Below are 26,448 nucleotides of genomic sequence, written 5' to 3'. Positions count from 1 at the left end.
TCACAAATAGGACTGTGACTTTATGTATGAAATATTAACAGAAGCAGATGGTCAATTTTCTATTTCTACTGAAAATATGCTCAACCTTCCCAAAAATAGATAAAAAAATCAGAAAGTCTCTTAATAACCATAATTATTTTAGATGAATTAACAGCAGATCGAGAAAAATAAAGGCAAACACAGAAGAGTTCAAATTTTGATAATAATCGAACCTTCCTGGTTCCACTTCTGCACGCTACACACACAAAGTACAAAAACTATTAATCAAAATGTGCAGTTCCCTTTCCCTTTTCATCCCCCAAAAATATATTTGCATGACAAATGTACTTTTAAAAGAATAAAAAGCAACCTGCAATTCATAAAGAATGACTGCAGTGAATAACAGGCTAAAAAAGGGAATACAAGAAAGTGTCCTATCTTGCAGGGCACTCAAAAAGAAACCAACCAAAAGGATGAGGGGGTTGCTGTAATTGATAAATACTCCTCTGTATGTACACCTTGGCCAAACAATTAAGAGGGGCTATAATAGTGTGTCAGTAGATGTACAATACAAACAACAGAGACCAGGCATCATGGGTGTTCCAATGAAGTAGAAGTAGAAATAAATGGACAAAATTAATAAAATTATGCTGATACCAGGAAAAAAATACCCTTAGCATGGGGTATATAATGCTGCAGGAAAATGTTCCCAGGTAAGTAGTGGAAGCTTCATTGCTCAAGTCATTTGAAGCCAAATTAAACAACAGAGTATGTATGTTTAAATAGAAATCTGCAATTGCAGGGAGATGGACAAGATGATTCATTTAGTCTTGCAGAGCTATAATTTCTATGAAAGACACTTCAGATTCATGAACAATTCATGACCATTGAGATTCATTATGTAAGTAGTTCTGAATGGCAAGACAGGAAGATGATTTCCTGAATGGATTCTCTTAACACAGCTGCGGTTACTGGTGTACAGCAATGTATTTTAGAATTTAAAAAAATATATTACAAACTGACCATGGCAAGATCATTTTAATGTCTGGCACCACTTTCTAACTGGCTTGTTCTAAAAAATGTATACTCATGAGCTGTATTTAAAGTTGGGTCATATTGCCAACAAATATTTATTAGTGCTCTTCACCACCTTTAAACACTGCCCACCTATAAACAGAAATTTTATTGCATAACTTCTACTCTTCAGCTATGTCTACACTGCACTTTCGTCACTAAAACTTTTGTCACTCGAGGGTGTGAAAAAACACCCCCCATGACCAAAAGTTTTACCAACGAAAAGCGCCGGTATGGATAGCGCTGTGTCAGCAGTAAATGCGCTCCCACCAACAAAGCTATTGCACCTCATTGGGAGTGGTTTTATTTTGTCGGCAGGAGAGATCTCTCCTGCCAACAAAAAGCGGCTACACTGCATACCTTTCAGAAGCTGTGCAGTGTAGACAAAGCCTTATACTAAAATAACTAGTACAAGGTCTGGACTTCTAAAGTCACTTGTGCACATGTAACCCACACACCTTCTGGGTGTGGTGTTCTGTCCCATCTAGTGACACTGAGACCACTTAGAGAGAGAGAAAAAATGAGTCTGCTGTACAGCCTTAGCTAAAAGGCAGTTGGCTTTTAGCTCATGAGGTAGAGGCTCATGCACTGAAGTCCCAGGTTCAATCCCGCCCGCCGCCAACCGGGGTCTGTCAGCATTACAAGTGGGGGCTCATCCAGGATTTCAACTGGGAAGTCTTTGAAGCTCGGGATGCACTTCCTCAGCTAGGCGAAGTATGTAACCCACACATCTCCTGGGTGTGGTGTTCTGTCCCATCTAGTGGCACCGAGACCACTGAAAGAGATATTATGAGTCCATTCTACAGACTTAGCTAACAGTTAGTAGGCTTTTAGCTAAGGCTGTAGAGCAAACTCATTAATCTCTCCCTAAGTCAAGGGCCTCAAAGTCCCAGCCCGCAGGCCATCTGCGGCCCGAGAACCACCCCACTGCGGCCCACAGAGTAGAGATGCATACAGCCACCCCCGTGGGTCTGTCTGCTACAGGCGCTGCCCCCTGCAAGTCCCATTGGCTGGGGGAGAGGGACAGAGATACCATCACTAGTCGCCAGGCAGAGGCAGCCATGGAGGCAGTGTCACTTTTTTCCACAAATATAAACAAGTCAAAATACCAAACGCAACTATCTGATGTACACCTTGCTGCAATCCTGAAGGTTTCAACTGCTCAATCACTGAAGACAAACATCAACAAACTGATAGAACTGACGCATTGCCAGGTGTCTGGCAAACATTAAAAACTCTGGCAGGCGAAGAACTGTATAAAGCTGTATGACAGTTTTATTATTTTTAAGAAATTCAAAATAAATACAATATAAACGTTATCTTTTCTGAACACCATCTTCAGTGACATTATTGGCCCACTGGGACAATTTGAGGACTGGCACTTGCCCTAAGGTAAATTGAGTTTGAGACCCCTGCTCTAAGTGGTCTCGGTGCTACGAGATGGGACAGAACACCACACCCTGAAGGTGTGTGGGTTACACATAGTACTCCACAGCTTGGAAGAGAAATTACTTTCCTAGCCACCAGCAATAAATTGGAAATCTGATGAGCACAGGCTTGCAATGATATAGTACGCCTTCAGCCCACAGTTCTTCTCAAACAACAGAGTTTAACTCTCACAAATCACCTTGTTTGATATGCACATTAGGTGAGGTGAAACAGACTTTTTTTGGAAATTTCATTCTACAATACCTGCAAATCCTCCACTGTTACTGAACAAACTATGAGGGAGGGAATGGTGAAAGAAGGAATCAATTATTTATTGCCTCTCTTTCTCTTCTTCTGCCATTTCCCCACACAGAACACACAAAGCAGTGAAGGTCCTCGCCTGCATCTGCCATTCTTGCACATAGGGCTTCCCCAGCAGGAGCAACAGAATACAACATTCAAAAAAGGGTCAATTTCATAATGACGCTATAGCAGCAGTAAAAATCCAGGAGATCAGACCACTAGGAGATCTGGGAGAAAAGAAAGCATCCCCTTCCCTTCCAGCATTTCTGTGCTGGAGTTGGGTGAGCATTCCAAAATTATCAGACACTTATAAGCTTCGTTCAATCAATAGTAACAGCTGCTTAAGGAGAAGCTCATTGGTGGAAACCCTAACATACCAGCCAGTGTGCCAAGTGGAAGGGGGCAGCATACTGGGCTTATCATTAGTGTGCTATCCCATAATTTCTCTGCGGTTCCCTCCTTTTTGTATTAACCTCTGATTATTATGTTATCTGATATATTTTTCAAGCATGGATACTGGTATTGTGTGTTTCAACAGTGCAGTTTCTATAGGATGTGGTGTCTGCTTATAAACAGAGAAACTTCATTACAAGAGGTATCTTTTATATATCACTATAGATACAAATTAATAAATTTCCATAACCCTGATGATTTTTACGTTACCTGAAAAAGTATTAAATTAGTAAGTAAAAGAGGTTCTCTTTTTCATGGGTGCAACATTGGCTTGGATACCCTACCAGAGATACCAGTATCCTTTTGAAGTGGCCTGTCTTGAATCAAGCCAGATAATCTAAGGCACTTGGGTCTGGGTGCAATACTAGCTCCTGAGGAAGGTGGATAGGGGATTCTTATTGCCAAATTATCCACCAGTCCGCCTGCTATGCCTCCCCTTGGCAGTCTTGAGAAAATGTTGACCTGACCTATGGGTTTGTCTTTTTACAACAGGCATCACGGAATCAGAATTTTTAGCACCCTATATATAAAATAAACATACGCAACCCCATTAGATAACTTCCCATGCTTAAAATTCTAACTGTAAGTCTGGCAATACCCAAACTTACAGAAGAACAAATTTACATGTAAGAACAAACTTGTATTATCATACACAGGCAACACAATAATCTGGAATATACTACCAGCAGTCCAGAATCCAGAAAAGGGAAGGGAGGAAGAGAGCATCTGAAACATAGGCATCAAAGAAAAAAGGTAGACTGCAGGACCCAACAAGTGAAGGCTGCATCTGAGGTAAGCAGATATATACATCACATAATCCTCTTTGAAGGAGTGACAAAATGTCCCTGTTGCTGCTTTGCAAATTTCCTTATTAAAAGCTTCTATTTCTTTCTGCCCAAGAAGTGGAAATAGATTTTGTCAAATAAGGTCTAGAACCAGGCGGAGGAGTTTTACTAGCTTTCCTACACAATTCAACTATTGCTGCCAGATTATGGTTGCTTTAGACTAGAGGCTTAAAGTCTTTTTTCTTTCCAGTATCAGACAGAGAAAGCACTGGTTTTCCTGAAAGACTGTGTCTTGTCCAAAAAGAGTTTAAAAGCTCTACAGACAACTAGGTGCTGCCATTTAAACTTCTTTAGGAATGAGAAGAACTGGGGCTGAACAAAGAAAGAATAAGGAGTAAGGCCTTCATTTAAGGGGTAAGGAGAGCCAATTCTAGGTAAAAATTCAGCTGTTTGAAGTACCACTTGGTCTAGAAAAGAACTCCTGAGGAGATTCTCTTGACTGACAAGATAATAAAGTAATTGATTCTTCTTGCAATATCCATTAAAGTGGCTTTTTGTGGGTAAGAAAAACAATGATGTAGTAGCCATGTGTTCAGAGAGATGCCCTTTCAATTGTCATAGAACCAAAATTCATCTTCCAGTTGATGTTAATATATTATAAGAGGATGAAGCTTTCCCACTGCTTTTATCAGTATGGGAACGTGAGTTTGTAATGCAAGACTTTTTCCCATGTGGATACTTCCCATAGAAAGTTTCTAACATGCACCCACATGGAAACTTCATATACAAATGTTCAACCCTTCAACAAATACATCAAAATGAAAGTGGAGACAGATTTATTAGATGCTGATTTAAATTGAGACCCATCTGTAGGAGATGAGAACCTGCCAAATAGGTTTTGGAAATGGAATCGTTCCTAGACTGAAGGAGGACATCAACCTAGGGTAACCAAGTTTCCGAGGATGTATTCTCTATAAGATAGAGGTCACCACTTCCAAACTGCCCTGATATGGACAACAGATCAGCTCCTGCATCAATGGTCTTCAATATGGGGTAATTCTCATGGGGGACAAAATGCCATTTCCGTCAGTTGGGACAACCAGGATCTGAAAGTCAAATTCAGCACTATCAGCAGGATGATGACTTTGTCCTCTACAATTTTCTGGGCCACCAGAGCTTTGTTGGAGAAAGACATAGTTGATAGTCTGATTAACTGAATGACAAGTTATCTGTCTTTTTCTCCCAAAATCTGGAACAGAACAGGTCCAACTATTTATTACCCATTCAATGTAGTTAAATCAATCTAGTGGTATCCACCATCCCAGGGAGAATAGCTAAAATACTTTGTTGTCCAGTTCCTGCTCTCCTATGGACAAGTTTGGGTGACTCAGTCAATGAGCCTAAATTTTGAGTTTTCCCTTAGAAGACCAAGATTGTCAGTTTCTGCATTTTTCGACCCACAGGAGAATTTAGAGAGCTTCTTTTCTCAGCAGCAAGTCCCATCCTGCTTTGTTTACATAAGCTACAGTGGTGTAATTGTTGGTCTACATCATGAAAGAAGTGGCAATCATGCAGGTCACTGTGTGCCTCATAACACTGCCAACTGCCCACAGTTCCAGCAAACTGATGCTTCTTCTGCATTTCAAGGAGGACTAATTTCCCAGACAAAAAGACGAGGGATCTGTCATGATTTTGACCATTAGACGTTTTCCCTTAATCAGGTCTCTGTATTGTTCCACCACCTCAGGAACTGGGTTACTACTGTGGTGAGGTAATCTGATTGCATAGGGACACTGAACCCATATTGACAGAAGGGAGGCCTGGAGAGGTCTCATATACGGGCAGGGCCACTAGATACCATGAAGGCTAGGAGCTGCAGTGCTTGCCACCTTTGTGTGAGCTAAGCAAAGTGGGTTTGCCTTTCATTGCCCAAGTCAGCAGTTGTTTCAATACAAGGGGCATATATTAAGTTATTTTTCCTTAGATTAAAGCTTCTCTGGACATTATGCATTTTTGGGGGAAATGAATGTGAGAAGAAAGAGGGGTGGCTAGACACTATTCTGATCACCATCCTGTGCACTGTGATGACTGAAGTTGGAATCAAACTGAATAAGCAGAGGAGAGAGGCTTTAAAGTAGTTATCTTTAGCGTCAGAGAAAGTGATGCAGAGGAGAAAAAGCATGTCCATGCTGAGGCAAACCAAGCCACAGTTGGGCATTTTAAAAACTACCAAATACTGTAGTCATCCAAATGAAGCCACAGAAAACTGGTTGGAGACAATGCACATAGTAACATGTCATATATAAAGGGAAAATTAAATATGCTACAATCTACTATCAATGGGTTTCTCTCCCTCCTCCCCCTGCCATACTGGTGTAAGAGTACAGTAACTCCTCACAAAAGCCTGGTCTACAGTACGAGTTTATCTCGAATTTAGCAGCGTTAAACTGAATTAACCCTGCACCCGTCCACACAACGAAGACCTTTACTTCGATATAAAGGGCTCTTAATATCAGTATCTGTACTCCTCCCCAACGAGGGGAGTAGCACTGAAATCGGTATTGCCATTTCAAATTAGGGTTAGTGTGGCTGCAATTTGACGGTATTGGCCTCCGGGAGCTATCCCACAGTACACCATTGTGACCGCTCTGGACAGCAATCTGAACTCGGATGCACTGGCCAGGTAGACAGGAAAAGCCCCGTGAACTTTTGAATTTCATTTCCTGTTTGCCCAGCATGGAGAGCTGCTCAGCACAGGTGACCATACAGTCCCAGTATCAAAAAAGAGCTCCAGCATGGACCGTACGGGAGATACTGAATCTGATCTCTGTATGGGGAGATGAATCTGTTCTATCAGAACTCCGTTCCAATAGACGAAATGCCAAAACATTTGAAAAAAATCTCCAAGGCTATGATGGACAGAGGCCACTATAGGGACTCCACACAGTGCTGCGTGAAACTTAAGGAGCTGAGACAAGCATACCAGAAAGCCAAAGAATCAAATGGACACTCACGGAGAGAGGGGCAACTGACTATTGTAGCTATCCCACAGTTCCCGCACCCTCCGAAAACCATTTGAATTCTTGGCTGAGCTCCCAAAGCCTGAAGGGTCAAAAACATTGTCGTGGGTGGTTCAGGGTCAATGTCGTCCCCCCCCCGGTGAAAGCAAAGAGAAAAAAATCGTTTCTCGCCTTTTTTCAGTGTCACCGTATGTCTACTGGATGCTGCTGGCAAACAAGCATGTTCTCTAATTGATCAGCAACGAAACAACGTTAACCGGGATAACTTTAAGTGAGGAGTTACTGTAGTTTGTTGTTTTATCTTCTCTCCGGGGGGGGGGGGGATGGGGGGGGGATTATGTAAGCAGTGAATATAAGTGTATTGGCAGTGGCTCTTCCATCTGTAGGTTCTCATCTCAAATCATTATTTCGATTTATTTATTGGTTTACTCTCTTTACTACTTTTGCTACAATAGTAAATGCATGTTTTTGACAAGTCAATGCATCTAACAAGGGGAAGAACAAATGTTATCAAGTACAATTCATCCTTCCCTCCTGGATTGTATGATCTTGATCTCCAGGGAAAGAATCCACAATTTAGAGGTGACACGTGGACAATCCGAGTGTAAATGTTACTGTAAATACAGCCTAAGCCAAGGCCCTTTGTTTACTATTTCCAGGAACTTATTGGTGTTTATTACAGAAATTAGTGAAAATCAGTGCAAAAAAATTTTCTTCACAATTGCCTGGATAAATATTGGGGTTAACACTGTGGGATGGGAGCACAGGGGGGGAAAAACAGAGAAAAGAAAGAGTACTTCTGACCTGGCTCCCCACACTTTGGAAGGAGAGGTGGAGGCAGAGTAACCTGAGTGGATCAGGTTTCCGAGACGTTTCTCCTTCCAGAGCAGGGAGCCAAGTCTAGGAAATTCTGGCACCTTTTTCTAGGACTCAAGTATTTATGTACACAAATGCACACGTATCTTTTACTACACTGCCTCATTTAAAGGGACAGCCTTGCATTTACAGACTAATTTATTATTAACGAACATATACACCTAATTTAATGTATTGGATTTTCTTAACTTAACATAAAAGTATTTTCATGTATGTGAGTGGTCCAAAATTCCCAGTTTTTTCAGTAACCCCCTCTCTCTTCCCCCCTCCCCCAAAAAATGAAGGGTCTTGATTCTAAATGCAATTATGTTAAGTAATGAAAACTTTGCAGTGAAGCAAATTACTTTAGTACATGCCAGGCAGATTCTTTACTACTTACAAAACCACTTGATGACCTCCAATAGCCCAATACTTCTGTAACTTAAATTGTCCAAGGATCAATCTCTCTCATATATGTGATGATGTGTTCCAGTGTATAAGCCTGCCAAATTCTAGGTTACAAATACCACCAGTCCTCCATCACTGCTAATTGCTGGTCCATTTACAAAATATTTGCCTCACATATTACACTCTGCTTTGAACTTCCTTTAAGGCTGTCGACCTCTTTAGTCTTAATCCTCAGTAAAATTGCCTTATCTTTGTTAAAAAAATTTAAGATCAGATTAGCAGTATTTCTATTTTAATTGGTTGTTGTTTGTATATTTATTTATAATCACTATTTATGTGCCCATGTGTGAAGTAGGCATTGTACACGCATAGAATTATGTATAAGTCCCTTCCCAATCAGTTCAATTTAGTAATTTTCAAAGTTAAATATCATTCATTACTAATTTCATGCTCTATATTGTCCTTCAGTGTAAATTCTAGAACAGTGCTACAAACATTAACAAAGGCTCATCACTATGTGGTAGATAATTACAGTCAGGTATCCATTCTATGAATGGGTAAACCAAGACACAGAGAGAGGGGCTTTCACAGGGTCACAGTGATATAGTGCTTCATGTAGCATTGCTTATATCATTGGACATTTATTAATTTTCTAAACTGTGAGAGATATCCACACACGGGTTGTGTCCTCTTTTATCTACTCTGTTGTGAAATTCTCATTCACCACATTATATGATCAAGGCCCTCTGTTTTCAGTTTTTACTCACTTTTACTGAAAAATTCCCTGGTTTTACAATCGCTATAATTCTATTTTTACTGATTTTTATCCAAAATTTGAACCACTCAAGTACAGGAAAATACGATTATGTTAAGAAAATCTAATCCATCACATTAGGTAGATACATTAATAATAAATTAGTGCAAGTATAGCTGTGAGGCCATCTATTAAAGTAAGGTGATGTAGTGAAAGATACACATATGTACAAGCATGTGTGTATGTCAGTACTCAAGTCCTAAAAACAGAAGTGCTGGAAATCCCTGGAGCTGTCTCCCTGCTCTGGAAGGAAAGATTTTATCAAGACTATAGCTTAGTATATGCTCTAGTCTTGATTTTAAAAAACGCCTATTTCACTGAGATTTTATTTTTTAACACTTCACAAGATTCAAGGGAGATTTTACAAAAGGAACAAAAATACCAATAAACTTACCAAACTCCAAGGATAACAGCAAGTTCTTCTGCACACAGATCAGGCAACTGGTACTGATCAGCATCTGCTAATTTTATCTCATTTAGCACTGTGTCATCATTTAAATCATAATTCTGTTGAAAAAAACATTTTAAAGTAAATGACAAAATATTACAGTAATACCTTGAGCTTATTTTGTTGCCTCAATATCACAAGAGAACATATTTAACTGTTTGAATGTCACAACAGATATTTTATAAAATAACTGAACTGAAAATCAGCTTTTATAATTCTTTAGCAGCAACCTCTCCAGCTTACTGAACAGTGGAAAGGAGCATCATCCAGTCTTTTTTTGCCAGAAGGATGGTCATTGTGATGCAGAATGTCAAAGACATGACATTAGGGGCATTTTCAAGCTCTAATAGGAAAGTGAATATTGTTTGCAAGAGAGAGAAGGGCAACAACTATGACTATCTTCACTGATTTTTTTGTTTCCAGTTTTTAATGGTTTGTCACAAGAGAAGACAGATTTTACAGTGGTTCTCAGTAATTACCTTATGTTTCAATGCTCATTGACCATGCAATGTTTTATGATTACTGACCCTGTAAATGGTGAAGTTAATGTTAAGCCCTAAAAATAATTTAATTTGAAGTTTAATCATGAGGCCAAAAACCTTGAATCTGGCGGTAGTACAAAATTCTTAGAACTAAAACAATATGTCAAATAAAACAAAGAAGTTCTATTCATCTCCTCCCTCAAAACAAACAGGGTTTTTTATGTGAAAACATGCATCTCTGTTCTGTTTTTAAAGTATACTGAAAGTACATTTCAAGAGTATGTTGGTATTCACCACAGTTTCTATGTATTGACTAAACACAGTCAACCAAAAATGCTATATCCTCTTCCAATATGAGCCAGCCATTTAAGAAGAGAGCAGCTGATTCTACTTCATCAGACGTAACTGAAGTTACATTAAGGAATTACAAGATAATCAATAAGCAGTTTCCAAGTTCTAGTCTACAAGCCAGAGAAATTTTCTTACAGCAGTGAAAATTTACTAGATTTAAGTTTTAGACTTTTAGACATGTTTTCACTTTTATTTGCTTATAATAATTTAACTTTATCTCTTATACTTGAATTCACTTAAAATCCTATTTTCTTTTGTTAATAAACTTGTTTTATTTTTACTCTAAACCAATCCAGTGCTGTGTTTAAACTGAACTGTTTGATAACTCAAGTTAAAGTAACAAACTGTTGAATACTGATTCCTTACAGGGACAATGAACTTTAATATATGAACTGTCCAGGAGAGGTCTAGACATTGCAAAGCACATGTTTTAGTGAAAATCTCAGAATAGGAGTGTGTTGGGGTCAGCCTGCAAGTAGTAACCAAGGAAGCCAGCGTGTGACTGGTGTGTTGCTGGCAAGCTGCTGGAGTCAGAGCTGCTGGACCAGGGCCTGCAGCTATACACAGACACTCAAGGTGTGACCTACATGCTGGTTGGATGGTTGTGAACAGCAGCAGCAAAGCCTTCTAAGGCACCTAGGGTTGCATGGCAGGCACTGACACAACTGGCCCAGACTTACTGGTCCAGACTGCACCCCAGAATGATTTTTGGACATCAGTGGAAATTGCTCTGCACCTCTAAAGACTTAGCTCCTAGCCATTTAATGCTAGTTTTACTCTAAAGTGCGAGAGACAGGGTGTCAGGTGCTAGAAACCTACATGGTAATGCAGTGTTATCTCTGATGACCAGGTGAAATTCAGTAGTTCCATTTTGGGCTATGAAAGGGTCCAAAGTGTCTCTCTCAGTGAGAAGGAAATAAGGGCAGGGACAGAGGCCTGATTAATAGGTGTTCTTTAAAAAGTTATTTAATTAAACAACAGTCTTCTTTATCTGTGCACTATACGAGTTTAAGAGGAAAACGTGTGCCAAGTGAATGTATGATCACAATTTTGGATATGATCTACACATGAAAATCTCTGTGCATCAAATAGAATAAGACTTTCACTAAAGCCATACAACCCATTTTAGGGATTTATATACATTTATTTGTAATTTATTTAGATTTATAAAACAGATAACAGAAGTACCTGTCCTAACCTCTGGTTGTCCCTTACAAAACTCAAAATTCACAATAAACAAATTAAACCAAGTAAATCCACTACTAATAGTCCCAAGATCATAATCAAAACTTTCAGAATAATAAATAAGTCCATCCTACTCACATCCCGACCCCTCTCCACAAATGTTCCAGAAAAGCAGCTTTGCTGTGTGTTCAAATGGGTTTTAAAAATCATGAACTACTAAAGAACAAACAATTTCTTTCCAGTGCATACCTTTGTTAAATTTTCTAGAGCAGTAGGTGCTGGGCTTAGCTCACGGTGAGAAAGCAGGACATCATCTTTCCTTTGGACATCAAGTATAAGCTGTGCTACATGCTTTTCCTGAAATCGTGTCCTTTTTCCCAAAGCACCTACAGAAAATTAAGATTTATTGACTATTAAGAGGAATTAGGCTCTCCAACAACTCCTGGAAAATGAATTTACTTACAAATTTCATGTAAAATAAAAACAAAACTAACCCACAAAATCCAGGAGCATTTTGTATTTCTTTCTAACCCTGGTTCTCAAAATATTGGACTTTAAAATTCAGAGCTCACTACTGGACTCTGTCTGAGGACTATCACCTTTTCTTTAAAAAAAAATTATATATAATGTTCATGATGAAAAAATGTTCAGTGAATAAAGACTATAGTCATTAAATAATTAGATATTTCATTTTTTAAAAATGAAATTCTTCTTAAAAAGCTTTACAATTATATTTGCTGGGAGACTGCATGTTTCATATTAACCCAGAATTTTTTTGATGATGTAACATTCCTTCTATCTAGCCAAAACATGAATGTCAAAGCAAGTTTGTCTAGAATGCCAACAATCCCCACATGTTCATTTCATTTGCCTTCACATTAGACATCTTCATAACCCTTCTGATAGATTTACTCAGAGAAACCACAATATTTTTAGGAGTCTCGCTACAACAAGTTTAGTTGAGTGAAATGCATAATCACCACAATTCATTTCTAGGGCTATCCCAACCTCTGGCCAAAGTAGTAGTTGAAAACAAACATATATCGAGTGCAGCAAACTATTTTTCTCCATTTAACAATAGCTTTTATAGATTACATCTTTAAATTTGAATGAGCAATTTCCCTAAAGCCCCTTATTAAGAAAAAATAGTTATAGCCGTTTTAGGTAAAATCAAGCAACAGTTGACAAAAGTCAACTGTCATTGCTTGAGGTTTTTTTTGTCCCTTAGCTTGTTAAACTTTTAGGTTCTGATTCTCATACCATATGACACTGATTATTTTTTTAAAATACATGAACTGAAAACAATTTGAGTTAACTTTAACAAAACCCCTTAGAATATCAAGTTTGTAGTACATTCCATACTAGAATGTTAACATCCACTTAATTCAAAAAATAACAGAATGTCATGTGTCTTGGCTGTAGCATCAATTTCTTATATTACATTTTTAGACATTCAAAATCTATTGCAACCAGCTTTGTAACCATGTACCACTTAATCCTTAAAGTACTAGGGCTCTCTGAAAGGAGACTATGCTATTCAATTTGTATCGAAGACCAATTAGGAAATTACTGATCCCTTAAAATAGAGAATAATGAAGAAAGCGTGGAGCCAGTTAGAAAGTCGGGGAATTAATTCCAAATTATGTGGAAAGAAGTCCTATGATTTTAGCAATTATTTTCCACAATGAGTTCACATTATGGCTTTCATAATAGTGAAAGCCATCGTGAACGTTGCACAAGGACATTCAATATGCACACAATGTTTTTATTACAGGATTACTAAAATTAAGTTTTAAGAGGAAAAACACTTATGGGAATACTCTGCTTGAAGAAAAATGGGAGGAAGCCAGGTTCTAAAGTTTAAACACCATATTTACAATTCGTTTAACAACTATACATGATTTTCCATTTTGGCCCAGATATGAATGAAATATGCAGGTGAAAATTAGATTTAACATTTTTTTTGTTTACATTCTTAGACATTTTAAAAGACTTATAAGTAAACTCAGTGTTCACAAAAAGTGCCCTATTTACAGCTGGGAAATCCTACATTTATGGCATGGGGTATAAATAGAGGCAACAGACGTTCAAAATTCTCTGTACAGCCCAGCCAATAAGCCCAAAAAGTCTTGCTCTGAGGAATCAATTCATATGGAGGTTTGTGAAGATAATTCAATTTCCATCTTTCTACAGCCAATCAATTCTTGTCCTGTCTGTCAACATTGCCAAAAGACAGGATAGTGTCTTCTGTGATGTCAACATTTGTTCATTACGAATTGGACTGATGCCACCATATAAGCACTGAACAATCTTCAGAAAAAACGGTTACTTACCTTTGTAACTGTTGTTCTTCGAGATGTGTTGCTCATATCCATTCCAGTTAGGTGTGTGCGTGCCGCGTGCACTTTCGTCGGAAGACTTTTACCCTAGCAACCCCAGTGGGTCGGCTGAGCGCCCCCTGGAGTGGCGCCATAACGGCACCACATATATACCTCAGCCGACCCACCCGACCCTCAGTTCCTTCTTGCCGGCTACTCCGACAGTGGGGAAGGAGGGTGGGTGTGGAATGGATATGAGCAACACATCTCGAAGAATAAAGGTAAGTAACCATTTTTTCTTCTTCGAGTGATTGCTCATATCCATTCCAGTTAGGTGATTCCCAAGCCTTACCTAGGCGGTGGGGTCGGAGTGAGACGTGGCGGTATGCAGGACCGCAGAGCCAAAGGCTGCGTCACCTCTCGACTGTTGGACCAGGGCGTAGTGTGAGGCGAAAGTATGGACGGACGACCAGGTCGCCGCTCGGCATATCTCTTGTATTGGTACTTGCGCCAGAAAGGCAGCGGAGGACGCCTGGGCCCTGGTAGAGTGGGCGGTGAGATGGCCCAAGGGGACATTAGCCAAGTTATAGCAGGTGCAAATGCACTCTGTGAGCCATGAGGAGATTCGCTGCGATGAGACAGGAAGACCTCGCATCCGGTCAGCAACTGCCACAAACAGTTGCGGGGATTTGCGGAAAGGTCTCGTCCGATCAACATAGAAAGCCAACGCCCTGCGAACATCGAGGGAGTGAAGTCGTTGCTCTCTCGGAGATGCGTGAGGCTTTGGAAAGAAAACTGGCAGGAAGATATCCTGGTTATTGTGGAAGGCGGACACTACCTTCGGGAGAAACGCCGGATGTGGACGTAGCTGTACCTTGTCCTTACGGAAAACGGTGTATGGCGGGTCCACCATGAGCGCCTTGAGCTCAGAGACCCGTCTGGCTGATGTGATAGCCACGAGAAAAAACGTCTTCCATGAGAGGTACAGCAAGGAGCAGGTGGCCAGCGGCTCAAAGGGCGGAGACATGAGCCTGTTGAGGACCAGATTGAGGTCCCAGGTGAGAGTCGGATGACGCACCTGGGGGTAGAGACGATCAAGGCCCTTTCTGAAGCGAGTAGTCAGCGGGTGAGAGAACAGCGTATATCCCCCCTCACCGGGGTGGAAAGCGGAGATGGCCGCTAAGTGCACTTTATGGAGGACAGTGCAAGACCTTGTTGTTTTAGCGACCAGAGATAGTCAAGGACCATCAGAAGCGGGAGTTCCGAAGGAATAGCGTCACGCGCTTGAGCCCAGCAAGCAAAGCGCTTCCACTTGACCATGTAGGTAGATCGAGTGGAAGGCTTTCTGCTGCTCAATAAAACGTGCTGCACGGGAGCAGAGCAGCGCAACTCCGTCTGGTCTAGCCACTGAGAAGCCACGCCGTGAGGTGGAGGGCCGGCAGGTCCGGGTGACAGAGAGTGCCGTGATCTTGTGTTATAAGATCTGGGTGAAGCGGTAGAGGAATTGGGCTGGCTACCGATAGACGGAGCAGCGTGGTGAACCAGTGTTGCCTGGGCCACGCTGGCGCAATTAAGATGAGACGTGCCTTGTCCCGTCGGAGCTTCAGCAGGACCTTGTGTATGAGGGGAAACGGAGGAAAGGCGTAGAACAGGTGACGAGTCCATGGAAGGAGAAACGCGTCCGACAGAGAGCCCAGTGCCAGGCCTTGAAAGGAGCAATCAGGACGCTCCTGATTTGCATTTGCGGTTCAATCAGGACGCAAACAAGTCTACGTGGGGAAATCCCCACTGTCGGAAAATGGCATGAGCGATGTCTGCTCTCAGCGACCACTCGTGGCAGAGAAAGGACCTGCTCAGGCGATCCGCGATGGTGTTCTTGACGCCAGGAAGGAACGACGCCACCAGATGTATCGAGTGGGCTATGCAGAATTCCCACAGTAGCATCACCTCGTCGCAGAGGGGGGGATGAGCGGGTCCCGCCTTGCTTGTTGATATAGTACATGGCCGTTGTGTTGTCCGTAAAGACCGAGACACAACGGCCGCGGAGGCGAGTCTGGAACGCTCGGCAGGCCAGGCGTACTGCCCGGAGCTCCCTGACGTTGATGTGCATGTTCAATTCCTGCAGCGACCAAAGGCCTTGAGTTCGAAGATCGCCGAGATGGGCTCCCCATCCAAGGGACGAGGCGTCCGTTGTCAGGGACAGGGAAGGTTGAGGAGCCTGGAATGGGACCCCCGCACATACGTGGGACGGGGTCAGCCACCAATCCAGGGATTGAAGGACACCCGCTGGAATGGTGAGTAGGGTATCCAGAGGGTCCCTTTGTGGGCGGTATCTGGAGTGGAGCCACAGCTGAAGCGGGCGGAGGCGGAGCCTGGCGAACGGATTGACATGTGTGCAAGCCGCCATATGACCGAGGAGGCGGAGGCAAGCACGGGCCGAGGTCATCCGAGAGGCCTGTAGTACCGCAAACTGGAAGTGTAGGTGAGCGATTGTGAAACGGAGAAAGTGTCTGTGCGATGGGAAGATGGCGATATGAAAATAAGCGTCCTTCATATCGAGGGCGGCATACCAGTCTCCTGGATCCAAAGTAGGGATAATGACCCCAAGGGATACCATGCGGAACTTCAACTTCAGCATGTATGCGTTGAGGCCTCGCAGGTCGAGAATGGGTCGAAGGCCTCCTTTGGACTTGGGGATCAAAAAATAACGGGAATAAAACCCCTTGCCCCGTTCCGCGTCCGGAACCTTCTCGACCGCTCCGATGGCTAGGAGCGAGTGCACCTCTTGTAAGAGGAGTTGCTCGTGAGAGGGGTCCCTGAAGAGGGACCGGGAAGGAGGGTGGGAAGGTGGAGGTGAAACAAATTGGAGTTGGTAATCACGTTCCACAGTGCGCAGGACCCAGGCATCGGTGGTCAGCCGGGCCCACGCCGGGAGGAAATAGGAAAGGCGGTTGGAAAAAAGCAGGGAGGAATTTGGAGGAAGAGCTGGTATGCCGTCCCCGGGCGCATCTTCAAAAAGATGGTTTAGGCCCCGGTGGTTTAGAGGGGGTTCGCCCTTGGGACGGTTGGTTGCCAGGCCGTCGCCCACGGCCCCCGCGACCCCGCCGCCGACCAGAGTCTTGCCTGTAGCGAGGCATATAGTAAGGGCGGTTAAACTGGGGACGGAACGGACGCCTCTGGGTAGCCGGGGTATGCATCCCCAAAGTGCGGATGATAACCCTGTTGTCCTTTAGATTTTGAAGCTTGGAGTCCGTCTTTTCTGAGAAGAGCTCCTTCGAATCAAAAGGAAGGTCCTGAATGGTATATTGAACCTCAGGAGGAAGCGTCGAACTCTGGAGCCAAGAGATCCGGCGCATGGTAACACCCGAGGCTACAGTACGTGCCGCCGAGTCAGCCGCGTCTAAGGAGGCCTGTAAGGAGGTGCGTGCTACCTTTTTGCCTTCTTCTACGAAGGCTGCAAACTCCTGTTGGGAATCCTGAGGCAGGAGCTTTTTGTATTTTTCTACCTCAGCCCAAGTGTCATGGCCGTAGCGGCTTAGCAAGGCCTGCTGGTTAGCCACACGGATCTGTAGGGCACCGGCAGAGTAGACCTTGCGACCAAGCAAGTGCATGCGCTTGGCCTCCTTCGACTTAGGACCCGGGCCTTGCTGGCCGTTGCGCTCTTTGTCGTTGACCGACTGCACCACTAAGGACGAGGGGGCAGGGTGCACATACAAATGTTCATATCCCCTGGAAGGGACCATGTATCTGCGTTCCACCCCTCGGGCTGTGGGCGCAATAGACGACGGAGTCTGCCACAAGGTATCAGCGTTCGCCTGGATAGTCCTTATGAAGGGGAGAGCTATGTGGGTTGGAGCGTCCGCGGACAAAATGGTCACTATCGGATCACTGACTTCCGATACCTCCTCAGCCTGCAGATCCATTCGCAGTGCCACCCTGCGAAGGAGCTCTTGGTGCGCCCTTAAGTCAATTGGCGGGGGACCCGCTGATGACGAGCCTGCCACAGCCTCATCCGGGGGAGAGGAGGAGGAAGAAGTCCCGGGCAGGATGGCGTCTTGGTCAGCATCCGGCCCCTGTGAAGGTTCCTGTGCAGGCTGAGCCCCTTCGTCTGCACCGGATGGTACCTCAGTGTCAACTGGGGGGCGGCTTACGGTAGCCTCTGGGACGCGTGGCTCATGTGATACGGTGCGCATAGGAGGCACAGGAGGGCCTTGGCTTTGGTGGTAGGCCCAAGGGGTCCAATAACCCCACTGATTTGGGTCCTGGTCCGCAGGATGGGATTGCCGGAAAACTCCCGAAGGGACCTGAGAGTCATGGTCATCGACATAGTAGCTGTCGGCGTGTGAAGAGGCTGAAGCGTGTCGAGAGGGCCAAGGTGGAGCAGATAAGCCTTGCGCCGAAGTGCCCACAGATCTCATCTCCCGCCTTTGTGGTGAACGGTGCCGGGAGGCATCTCGGTATCGAGAGCAGGAGCGAGAATGGGACCTGCGACCGGCGCGGTGCCGGGAGGTCGACCGGGATCTCCATGATCGGTGCCAGGAGCGACTCCGCGAGTAGCGGCGGCCATATCGGTACCGAGAGCTTGATCGGTGCCGGGAGTGACGGGTCGGAGAGCGAGAGAACGACCGGTGCCGCGAGTCTGACCGGTGCCGCGTGGTTGAGCGGTGCCGGGACTGCGAGCGGCGGTGCGATCGACGGCCAGATCGGGACCGGCGCCGAGAGCGGGAGCGGCGTCGAGAACGGGAACGGGTTCGGTGCCGGTCAGAGTCGGTGCCAGCAGGTGGCCTAAACATGGACGGCTTGCCCATGGAGCGGGGCGCCCGCACCGGCGGCACCAGGGGCGGTGGCACAACCGGTTCTGTCAGCGCAATGAGGTCCCGTGCCGCCTCGAAGGTCTCCGGAGTCGATGGCAGTGGCATCTCTACCGCGGCCGGAGCCGGGGAGGTTACAGGTGCCAGGCTCGATGGCCTCTCAGGGGCCGGAGTCGCCGGTGCCAGCAGAAGCGTCTGCGGCAGAGGAACCGGTGCCGCGGCAGGTTTCGGTGCCGGGCGGTCCGGACGGGGCACACTCTGGTGCTTCGGAGCCAGCGGTGCCATGGAGGCAGCGGCCTTTCCCTTCTTCGCCTTCGGCGAGAGACAGCGCGTCTTTGGGCCGGTTTCGGTGCCGATGGCGCTTTCGGCACCGCAGAGTGGCCCGGCGCCGTGGTGGCGCTGCGAGAGTCCGTCGGGACAGCGGACTCTAACTATCTAACACTAAACTGATTTTAAATTATCAAAACAAGAAAACCTAAGCTAAGATAAGAACTATGTACAAATATTAACAGAGAAACTATGAGGAAGCTAGGGAAGCGGAGGTCAGACAAGCTGCACTCCGCTGTTTCAACGACCGACACGGGCGGTAAGAAGGAACTGAGGGTCGGGTGGGTCGGCTGAGGTATATATGCGGTGCCGTTATGGCGCCACTCCAGGGGGCGCTCAGCCGACCCACTGGGGTTGCTAGGGTAAAAGTCTTCCGACGAAAGTGCACGTGGCGCGCGCACACCTAACTGGAATGGATATGAGCAATCACTCGAAGAACTACTTTTGCATACTACTGAAATAGACTAGACTCAATTCAGTGCCACAGAGATGAGACTGAATCAAATTACCAATTCTCTGAGCCATCCAGACTCCATGCATTCTTGTTTTATCGTTATAGACTATTCAACAGTTAATTGGTTTCAATTCTTACGTCCAAAATTTTGAAGCATGCCATCAGCCAGGTCTGGAGACTTACTGACTCTAAGAATTTGCTTGAATACTAGAAAAATATCAGGATGTGTCCTAGTGCAGTAATACATAAAGCAGTTCCTCAGATGGTGGAAAGTTGATTTTAAAAGATTACCATCCACCACACAAAGAAACCAAAATAAAATCTTTTTCCTTCCTGGTGAATGACATCGCTTGATCCACTTTTTAGATTTCATATATTGGATATGGTATTCTAATTTTGACCAAGAAAACCACATGTTAAAAGCTTGTAACTAAGGTTACTATGAATACTGTACAGTATATAATTTTCTTGGTCAATTTGATATTGAGACAGATATTTTTAAGATCTTGTCCCATCTTGGTAGAGATGAAATTTTTAAAAGTTTGGGGAATTTTCCCTCTAATCCTGTCCTCTCCATTTCCTCTGTAGTATTTCTGTAGTTACCATTACATAGGGGAAGGGATAGCTCAGTGGTTTGAGCACTGGCCTGCTTAAACCCAAGATTGTGAGTTCAATCCCTGAGGGGGCCATTTGAGGATTGGTCCTGCTTTGAGCAGGGGGTTGGATTAGATGATCTCCTGAGGTCCCTTCAAATTCTATTATCTTCTTTCATAAATCATGAATAAACTTTTGATACACAGAAGAAAAAAAAATGTAATAAAATCCAATGCACTTGCTATAGAATTACAAGACACAGAAAAGAAGGTTAATTTTCTAACAATGAGAGGGTTTAGTGACGTTCCATTTGTGCCATTTGTCACTACTATTTACAGTCTGTGTACACACACTTCATTTTCCATGTTGTACATGAGTACTTCCAGGAATTAGAATGATGTTTCACAAACAAACGACTGCCTACTATTCTGCAGTTTTTCAGGAAGTGGTGCTTTTAGAAATGAAATCACAATACAACACTATGTATCTTAGTGGATGTGTTGATTCTCATTTTTCTTCTGCACCCTCTCAGCACTATTTACAAGAGAACAGAAGCACAAACTGTAACTGCACAGATACCAATATAAATTCAGAATATGCTACAAATTCAAGAATCAATCTCTCCCCTCCCCCCAACCCCTTAAAATGAACAGTTGCCCTTAACAAGCAAGCATTTCCCAAACATTACCTCACCTTCTATTTTTTCGTGGCCATTAAAAAAAAATCAAGCGATACAAGGCTAGTTAAAGCACATTTTCATAACATTTGTAAACAAAACTTACCTGTCAAATTAATCTGTAGTTTAGTTATGTCCTTAGCTGCATTGAAATGCTTTTTAGCATTTTTATACTCATAGTAATTCAAAAACGTATAGGCACATTCAAGATGGAACTGAACTGCCAAATGCCAACATTCATCATCTGTGAACAAAGTCTTTAAGTTTGTCACTGCAAAATAAAAACCAAGAAGAAAAAAGACATTAGTACACCCACAGGGGAATGAAGTTCTAAGAAAAAACACTGACTGATAATCCCAAAAAGGAAAGTTTGTCAAACTTACAGTGGGCCCATCATCCACTATATCTCCACAAATTTAAAAGTTTGGAAGTGGGTGTTAATATGTTACCTGAATCTAACCGAATCCCTCACCAAAGGCTCTTACGTAAATTAAGCTGTCATGGGATAAAAGGAAAGGTCCTTTCATGGATTGAGAACTGGTTAATGGACAGGGAACAAAGGGTAGGAATTAATGGTAAATTCTCAGAATGGAGAGGGGTAACTAGTGGTGTTCCCCAAGGGTCAGTCCTAGGACCAATCCTATTCAATTTATTCATAAATGATCTGGAGAAAGGGGTAAACAGTGAGGTGGCAAAGTTTGCAGATGATACTAAACTACTCAAGATAGTTAAGTCCAAAGCAGATTGTGAAGAACTTCAAAAAGATCTCACAAAACTAAGTGATTGGGCAACAAAATGGCAAATGAAATTTAATGTGGATAAATGTAAAGTAATGCACATTGGAAAAAATAACCCCAACTATACATACAACATGATGGGGGCTAATTTAGCTACAACGAGTCAGGAAAAAGATCTTGGAGTTATCGTGGATAGTTCTCTGAAGATGTCCACGCAGTGTGCAGAGGCGGTCAAAAAAGCAAACAGGATGTTAGGAATCATTAAAAAGGGTATAGAGAATAAGACTGAGAATATATTATTGCCATTATATAAATCCATGGTACGCCCACATCTCAAATACTGTGTACAGATGTGGTCTCCTCACCTCAAAAAAGATATTCTAGCACTAGAAAAGGTTCAGAAAAGAGCAACTAAAATGATTAGGGGTTTAGAGAGGGTCCCATATGAGGAAAGATTAAAGAGGCTAGGACTCCTCAGTTTGGAAAAGAGAAGACTAAGGGGGGACATGATAGAGGTATATAAAATCATGAGTGATGTTGAGAAAGTGGATAAGGAAAAGTTATTTACTTATTCCCATAATACAAGAACTAGGGGTCACCAAATGAAATTAATAGGCATCAGGTTTAAAACAAATAAAAGGAAGTTCTTCTTCACGCAGCGCACAGTCAACTTGTGGAACTCCTTACCTGAGGAGGTTGTGAAGGCTAGGACTATAACAATGTTTAAAAGGGGACTGGATAAATTCATGGTGGCTAAGTCCATAAATGGTTATTAGCCAGGATGGGTAAGAATGGTGTCCCTAGCCTCTGTTCGTCAGAGGATGGAGATGGATGGCAGGAGAGAGATCACTTGATCATTGCCTGTTAGGTTCACTCCCTCAGGGGCACCTGGCATTGGCCACTGTCGGTAGACAGATACTGGGCTAGATGGACCTTTGGTCTCACCCGGTACGGCCTCTCTTATGTTCTTATGTAGAACTTTTAAAAAGATATACATTTTTTATTTAAGAAATTTATTAAAGTTTCCTCTGTGGGGACAGCCACACAAAAACATTTTATCAGCTATAAGAAAAATGAAGGACAGTTCAAACTTCCTCTTTTATATTGGACAGTAAAGCTACACAGGACTGGTATCTTACTCGCAGACAATCAGTTGACATCCTCTTGGTGAAAGAGACAAGCCTATTTAATGTTACCTTTTTATAATCAGATTCATTCTCCAATTTACAGTGTCATGAGAAACGTGTTTGGGGAATGAGCTCAGCTTGATTTAGAACTGATGTGATGTTTTCAGAATGTAAACGGACACTGAACTGGAGCCCCTGGATGGTCACTGAGGGTAACAAATACAGTCTTTTCATAGAGAACCATTTTGTTAACTCTCTTTTAGTCACTGGGGTGACCATGGCAATAATGGAGAAGAGTAAGAATACATCTGTCACACCACCTTGAATGAAAATTAGTTAGGAACTTCAGTTGCAAGTATCTCGAGAAGTCAGTCATTGCAGACTGTCCAGCTGAACTGGAAAGTCCACCTTCACACCAGTTCCAACGGATAAGCGTACAGAATCTTTTGTTACTTATTTCACTTTACTAAAATAAATACTTGGTTATTTTAATTTAAATACTTCTCAGTAACTGCACACTTGAATTGAGGATCCTGTGAATCACAAGTGTATATCATATACTTGTGTTTCATTAACAAGTTTAATGCTAGTTGTCTAGAAATAATTGCTAAGCCAATACATTAAGAGTGATGAGACTAATTCAGCATAACACTACCTATGACAGGAAAACAACTTTCCTAACAACAGCTGAGAGAAATCACGAGTGTCCAAAGCAATCACAGTCTAGAAATTGCACAGAACTTGTGGTCACAAGAAAATGACAGCTTGTCAGAGAGATGAAGAAGCTTCAAGATGTAAGCTAAAGATATTTACTGTTATTGTGACTTGATTTGCTATCTTCTGATAAGCTGTAAAACCCCAAGTTAAATTCCTTCTTTTAAACTTGCTAAACCCTATTACTAAGCTTAGTAATCAACCCTATTAGTAATCATCTTTATTTTATATACCATGATTACTTGTTCTCTCACTAAACATTCTATTCTGGTTAATAAAATGCATTAAGAATTCCCAAGTTTGTTCTTCAGCTAAGCAACTGAAATACAAAATCATGAGAAACATGGTACAAGTAATTGGTTTTTTAAAATGTATTAGCCAATGTAGGCTTTACAATCCATTTTTCTATCACATTATAAATAAAGGTCCTCATATAAGAAAAGTATGTCAGAAATTTTAATTTCCTAGGTAAACAGAAAAAGCAGCAATATGGTTTTTAAATATTTTTATTTTGAAATAGCATTTGTACTAACACAAAAAGGTTAGTACAAAAACAGATTCTTTACCAAAATACAACACCTTTACACTGCAGTTTGCCTGCTGATACGAGGACTGTGAACTACTACAACCATGACCTTGTTTACATGTGTTTTGTTTTGTTTTTTTAAATCAGTGTCCATCTGGCATTGTAGGTGCAGATCACAAAGGTAATGCCAACCATTGCTAGCAGTGGTGTACAATTTCATTAAAACTGAAGGTGTAGACATGGCCCAGGATTTATACAGAAGAGTTTATGTAGCATAATTGCAAAGGAATACACTGGGTTTTAAGATATTTGGGCGAAGGTTTTCAAAAAGTATGCATAAATTTAAACACTTAATTAAGTGGCCTGATTTTCAAAAGTGCTCAGTATTCAGCAGCACCCAATGAAACACTTTTGAAAGTCTGGTCATTATTCAGGTGTTAAGGACGTAGGAACCTAACTTCAGACACCATTTTTTTTTTTAAATGTTGGCCATCATTCATTAACCTCTTTCCAACCAGTTCCTATTCAAGCGCAACTTAATGGTGTTAAATTGCAAATGAATTTTAGTTCTGCTGTTTCTCTTTGAAGTCTGTTTCTGAAGTTTTTTTGTTCAAGAATAGTTACTTTTAAATCTGTTATAGAATGACCAGGGAGATTGAAGTGTTCACCTATTGGCTTTTGTATGTTACCATTCCTGATGTCCGATTTGTGTCCATTTATTCTTTTACGTAGCGACTGTCCAGTTTGGCCAATGTACCTGGCAGAGGGGCATTGCTGGCACATGATGGCATATATCACATTAGTAGGTGTGCAGGTGAATGAGCCCTTGATTGTGTGGCTGGCTCATTACAAAAGCAGCTTTGCCTCTCCTGGAATTGACACTTCCTCATCTATTACTGGGAGTGGACTACATGCACCCTGATCGAATTGGCCCTGTCAACACTGGTTCTCCACTTGTGAGGTACTCCCTTCTCTTCATGTGTCATTATGTAGTGCCTGCATCCGTAACTTTCACTCCATGCATCTGAAGAAGTGAGGTTTTTTATCCACAAAAGCTTATGCCCAAATAAATCAGTTAGTCTTTAAGGTGCCACCGGACTCCTTGTTGTTTTTGCAGATACAGACTAACAAGGCTACCTCCTGATACTTGCCTTCCATTCTCATCATTCAATGGGACAGTGACAAGGGTGCTGATGCAGCTAGAAATATCAAGGATAACCCTGAAGACCCAGAAAGCAGTCAGAAAGGAGGAGGATCAGGCTGCAGAAGCCCTTACAGAGGACCCTGAAGATGGACTGGTGCCTCGGCAAGGTGCAGAACCCCAGGCTGGTAAGTTAATAATGCAAGCCACTCCTTCCCTCCAAAATACTCTTCCCTTTTTGTAGTGCAAAGTTTGCACTTTTAAAATCAAGGATATTTTAAATTATGTGCAATTATTTTTTTCCCCCTCGATAATAAGCCAAGCATTGCCCTGTGTGTTACTGTGTGCGAGAAATAATGCTGAAGCCATGCCACTGTCACGGCCCATCTCAATACCACCTCCTCCACCTTTCCCCCTCCGACCAGCCTCTGCTATTCCCAACCCCCAAATGGACCTACTGGGGGGAAAAAATCTTAAACATTAAGTTGACTGTTTTCCAAAGATCTACGATCACAGGGAGCGTGGGTTAAGGTGCAGACCACATTCCATAGAAACTTGGGAAGGTAAAAATCAGCATGCCTCTGTCTCTTTCCTGACTGCCTGGCAGGCAGGAAATGTCGTGGGAAAGCATGGAGAGGGAAGTCTGGTCTCAGGGGGAAACACAGAAGAGTTCACAATAGGTTTGCATTTGGCTGAAAGAGAGGTTTCTGGTGCAGCTCTGGGACCAATGTAACTTAATGAAGTGTCTCTCTCTGAACTTCCTTTTCTTTGCTGGAATGTCAGGCCAGGCCTATCTACAGGATACAGGTAGCCTTCTGGGGCCACACAGAGCAAAGGGGGTAGGTGGTCTGGTCTGGTCTGGGGGAAAACACAGCACAGTCCAGCATAGCTTTAAAGCTGTTTAGGAGAGAGATGTCTAGTCCAGTTGCCGGTCCTGGGAAACTTAGTAAAGTTGCAGATGTAAATAGTAGTATTCAGTAGGGACATTCAAAACCCAATTAGTCTCAAAAAGACTGCAACAACCCCCTGCAGCAGCTGCAAACTGAACCATAAAACATTGTGGAAATCTTTTAACTATGGGCTCCCCACACAGTTGCACATACAAACTGAAAAGCAATGCAAAGCAACAATGGCTGTAATTGTTGCCAGAAACAGACCCACCCCAAAATGTAAACACATCAGAGCAAAGTTGTTAAGATGGGTTACATACAGATATGGACAGCAAGAAGCACATGCACAGTGAAAACTGCCCCCAGCACAACCTGCATCCCAAACTGTAAATGCATTAGAAGTAACCTGTAATGATGGGTTTCACACAGATATGCATCGGTAAAAGCACAAACACATTAAAACCTTCAGCAAGTGATAATCAGTTGAACACAAAACCCTTAAGAACAACTTTTGCACCACACTCTGAGCTTGGCATGTGCATCATGTA

At 42.8% G+C, this 26,448-nt stretch overlaps 1 protein-coding gene and 1 long non-coding RNA gene across 2 annotated transcripts in view; one reads left to right on the top strand and one right to left on the bottom strand.

Moving 5' to 3' along the window:
* The window catches only part of TTC27 (tetratricopeptide repeat domain 27), a 202,724-nt gene that overhangs the window by 127,700 nt on the left and 48,576 nt on the right, over positions 1-26,448 (bottom strand). The window contains exons 6-8 of the mRNA XM_045011797.1: positions 20,872-21,036; positions 11,835-11,971; positions 9,514-9,626 (exon numbers count right to left, since the gene is read on the bottom strand). Coding sequence (XP_044867732.1) covers positions 9,514-9,626; positions 11,835-11,971; positions 20,872-21,036 — 415 coding nt within the window. The remainder of the gene's footprint in view (positions 1-9,513; positions 9,627-11,834; positions 11,972-20,871; positions 21,037-26,448) is intronic.
* LOC123367506 overlaps positions 3,900-26,448 on the top strand; it is a 33,606-nt gene continuing 11,057 nt past the window's right edge. The window contains exons 1-2 of the long non-coding RNA XR_006578502.1: positions 3,900-4,029; positions 24,987-25,198. This is a non-coding gene — a long non-coding RNA (uncharacterized LOC123367506). The remainder of the gene's footprint in view (positions 4,030-24,986; positions 25,199-26,448) is intronic.

This window comes from Mauremys mutica, chromosome 3 (genome assembly GCF_020497125.1).
Source record: "Mauremys mutica isolate MM-2020 ecotype Southern chromosome 3, ASM2049712v1, whole genome shotgun sequence".
Lineage (NCBI taxonomy): Eukaryota > Metazoa > Chordata > Testudines > Geoemydidae > Mauremys > Mauremys mutica.
This window is presented reverse-complemented; position numbering and strand designations above follow the sequence as displayed.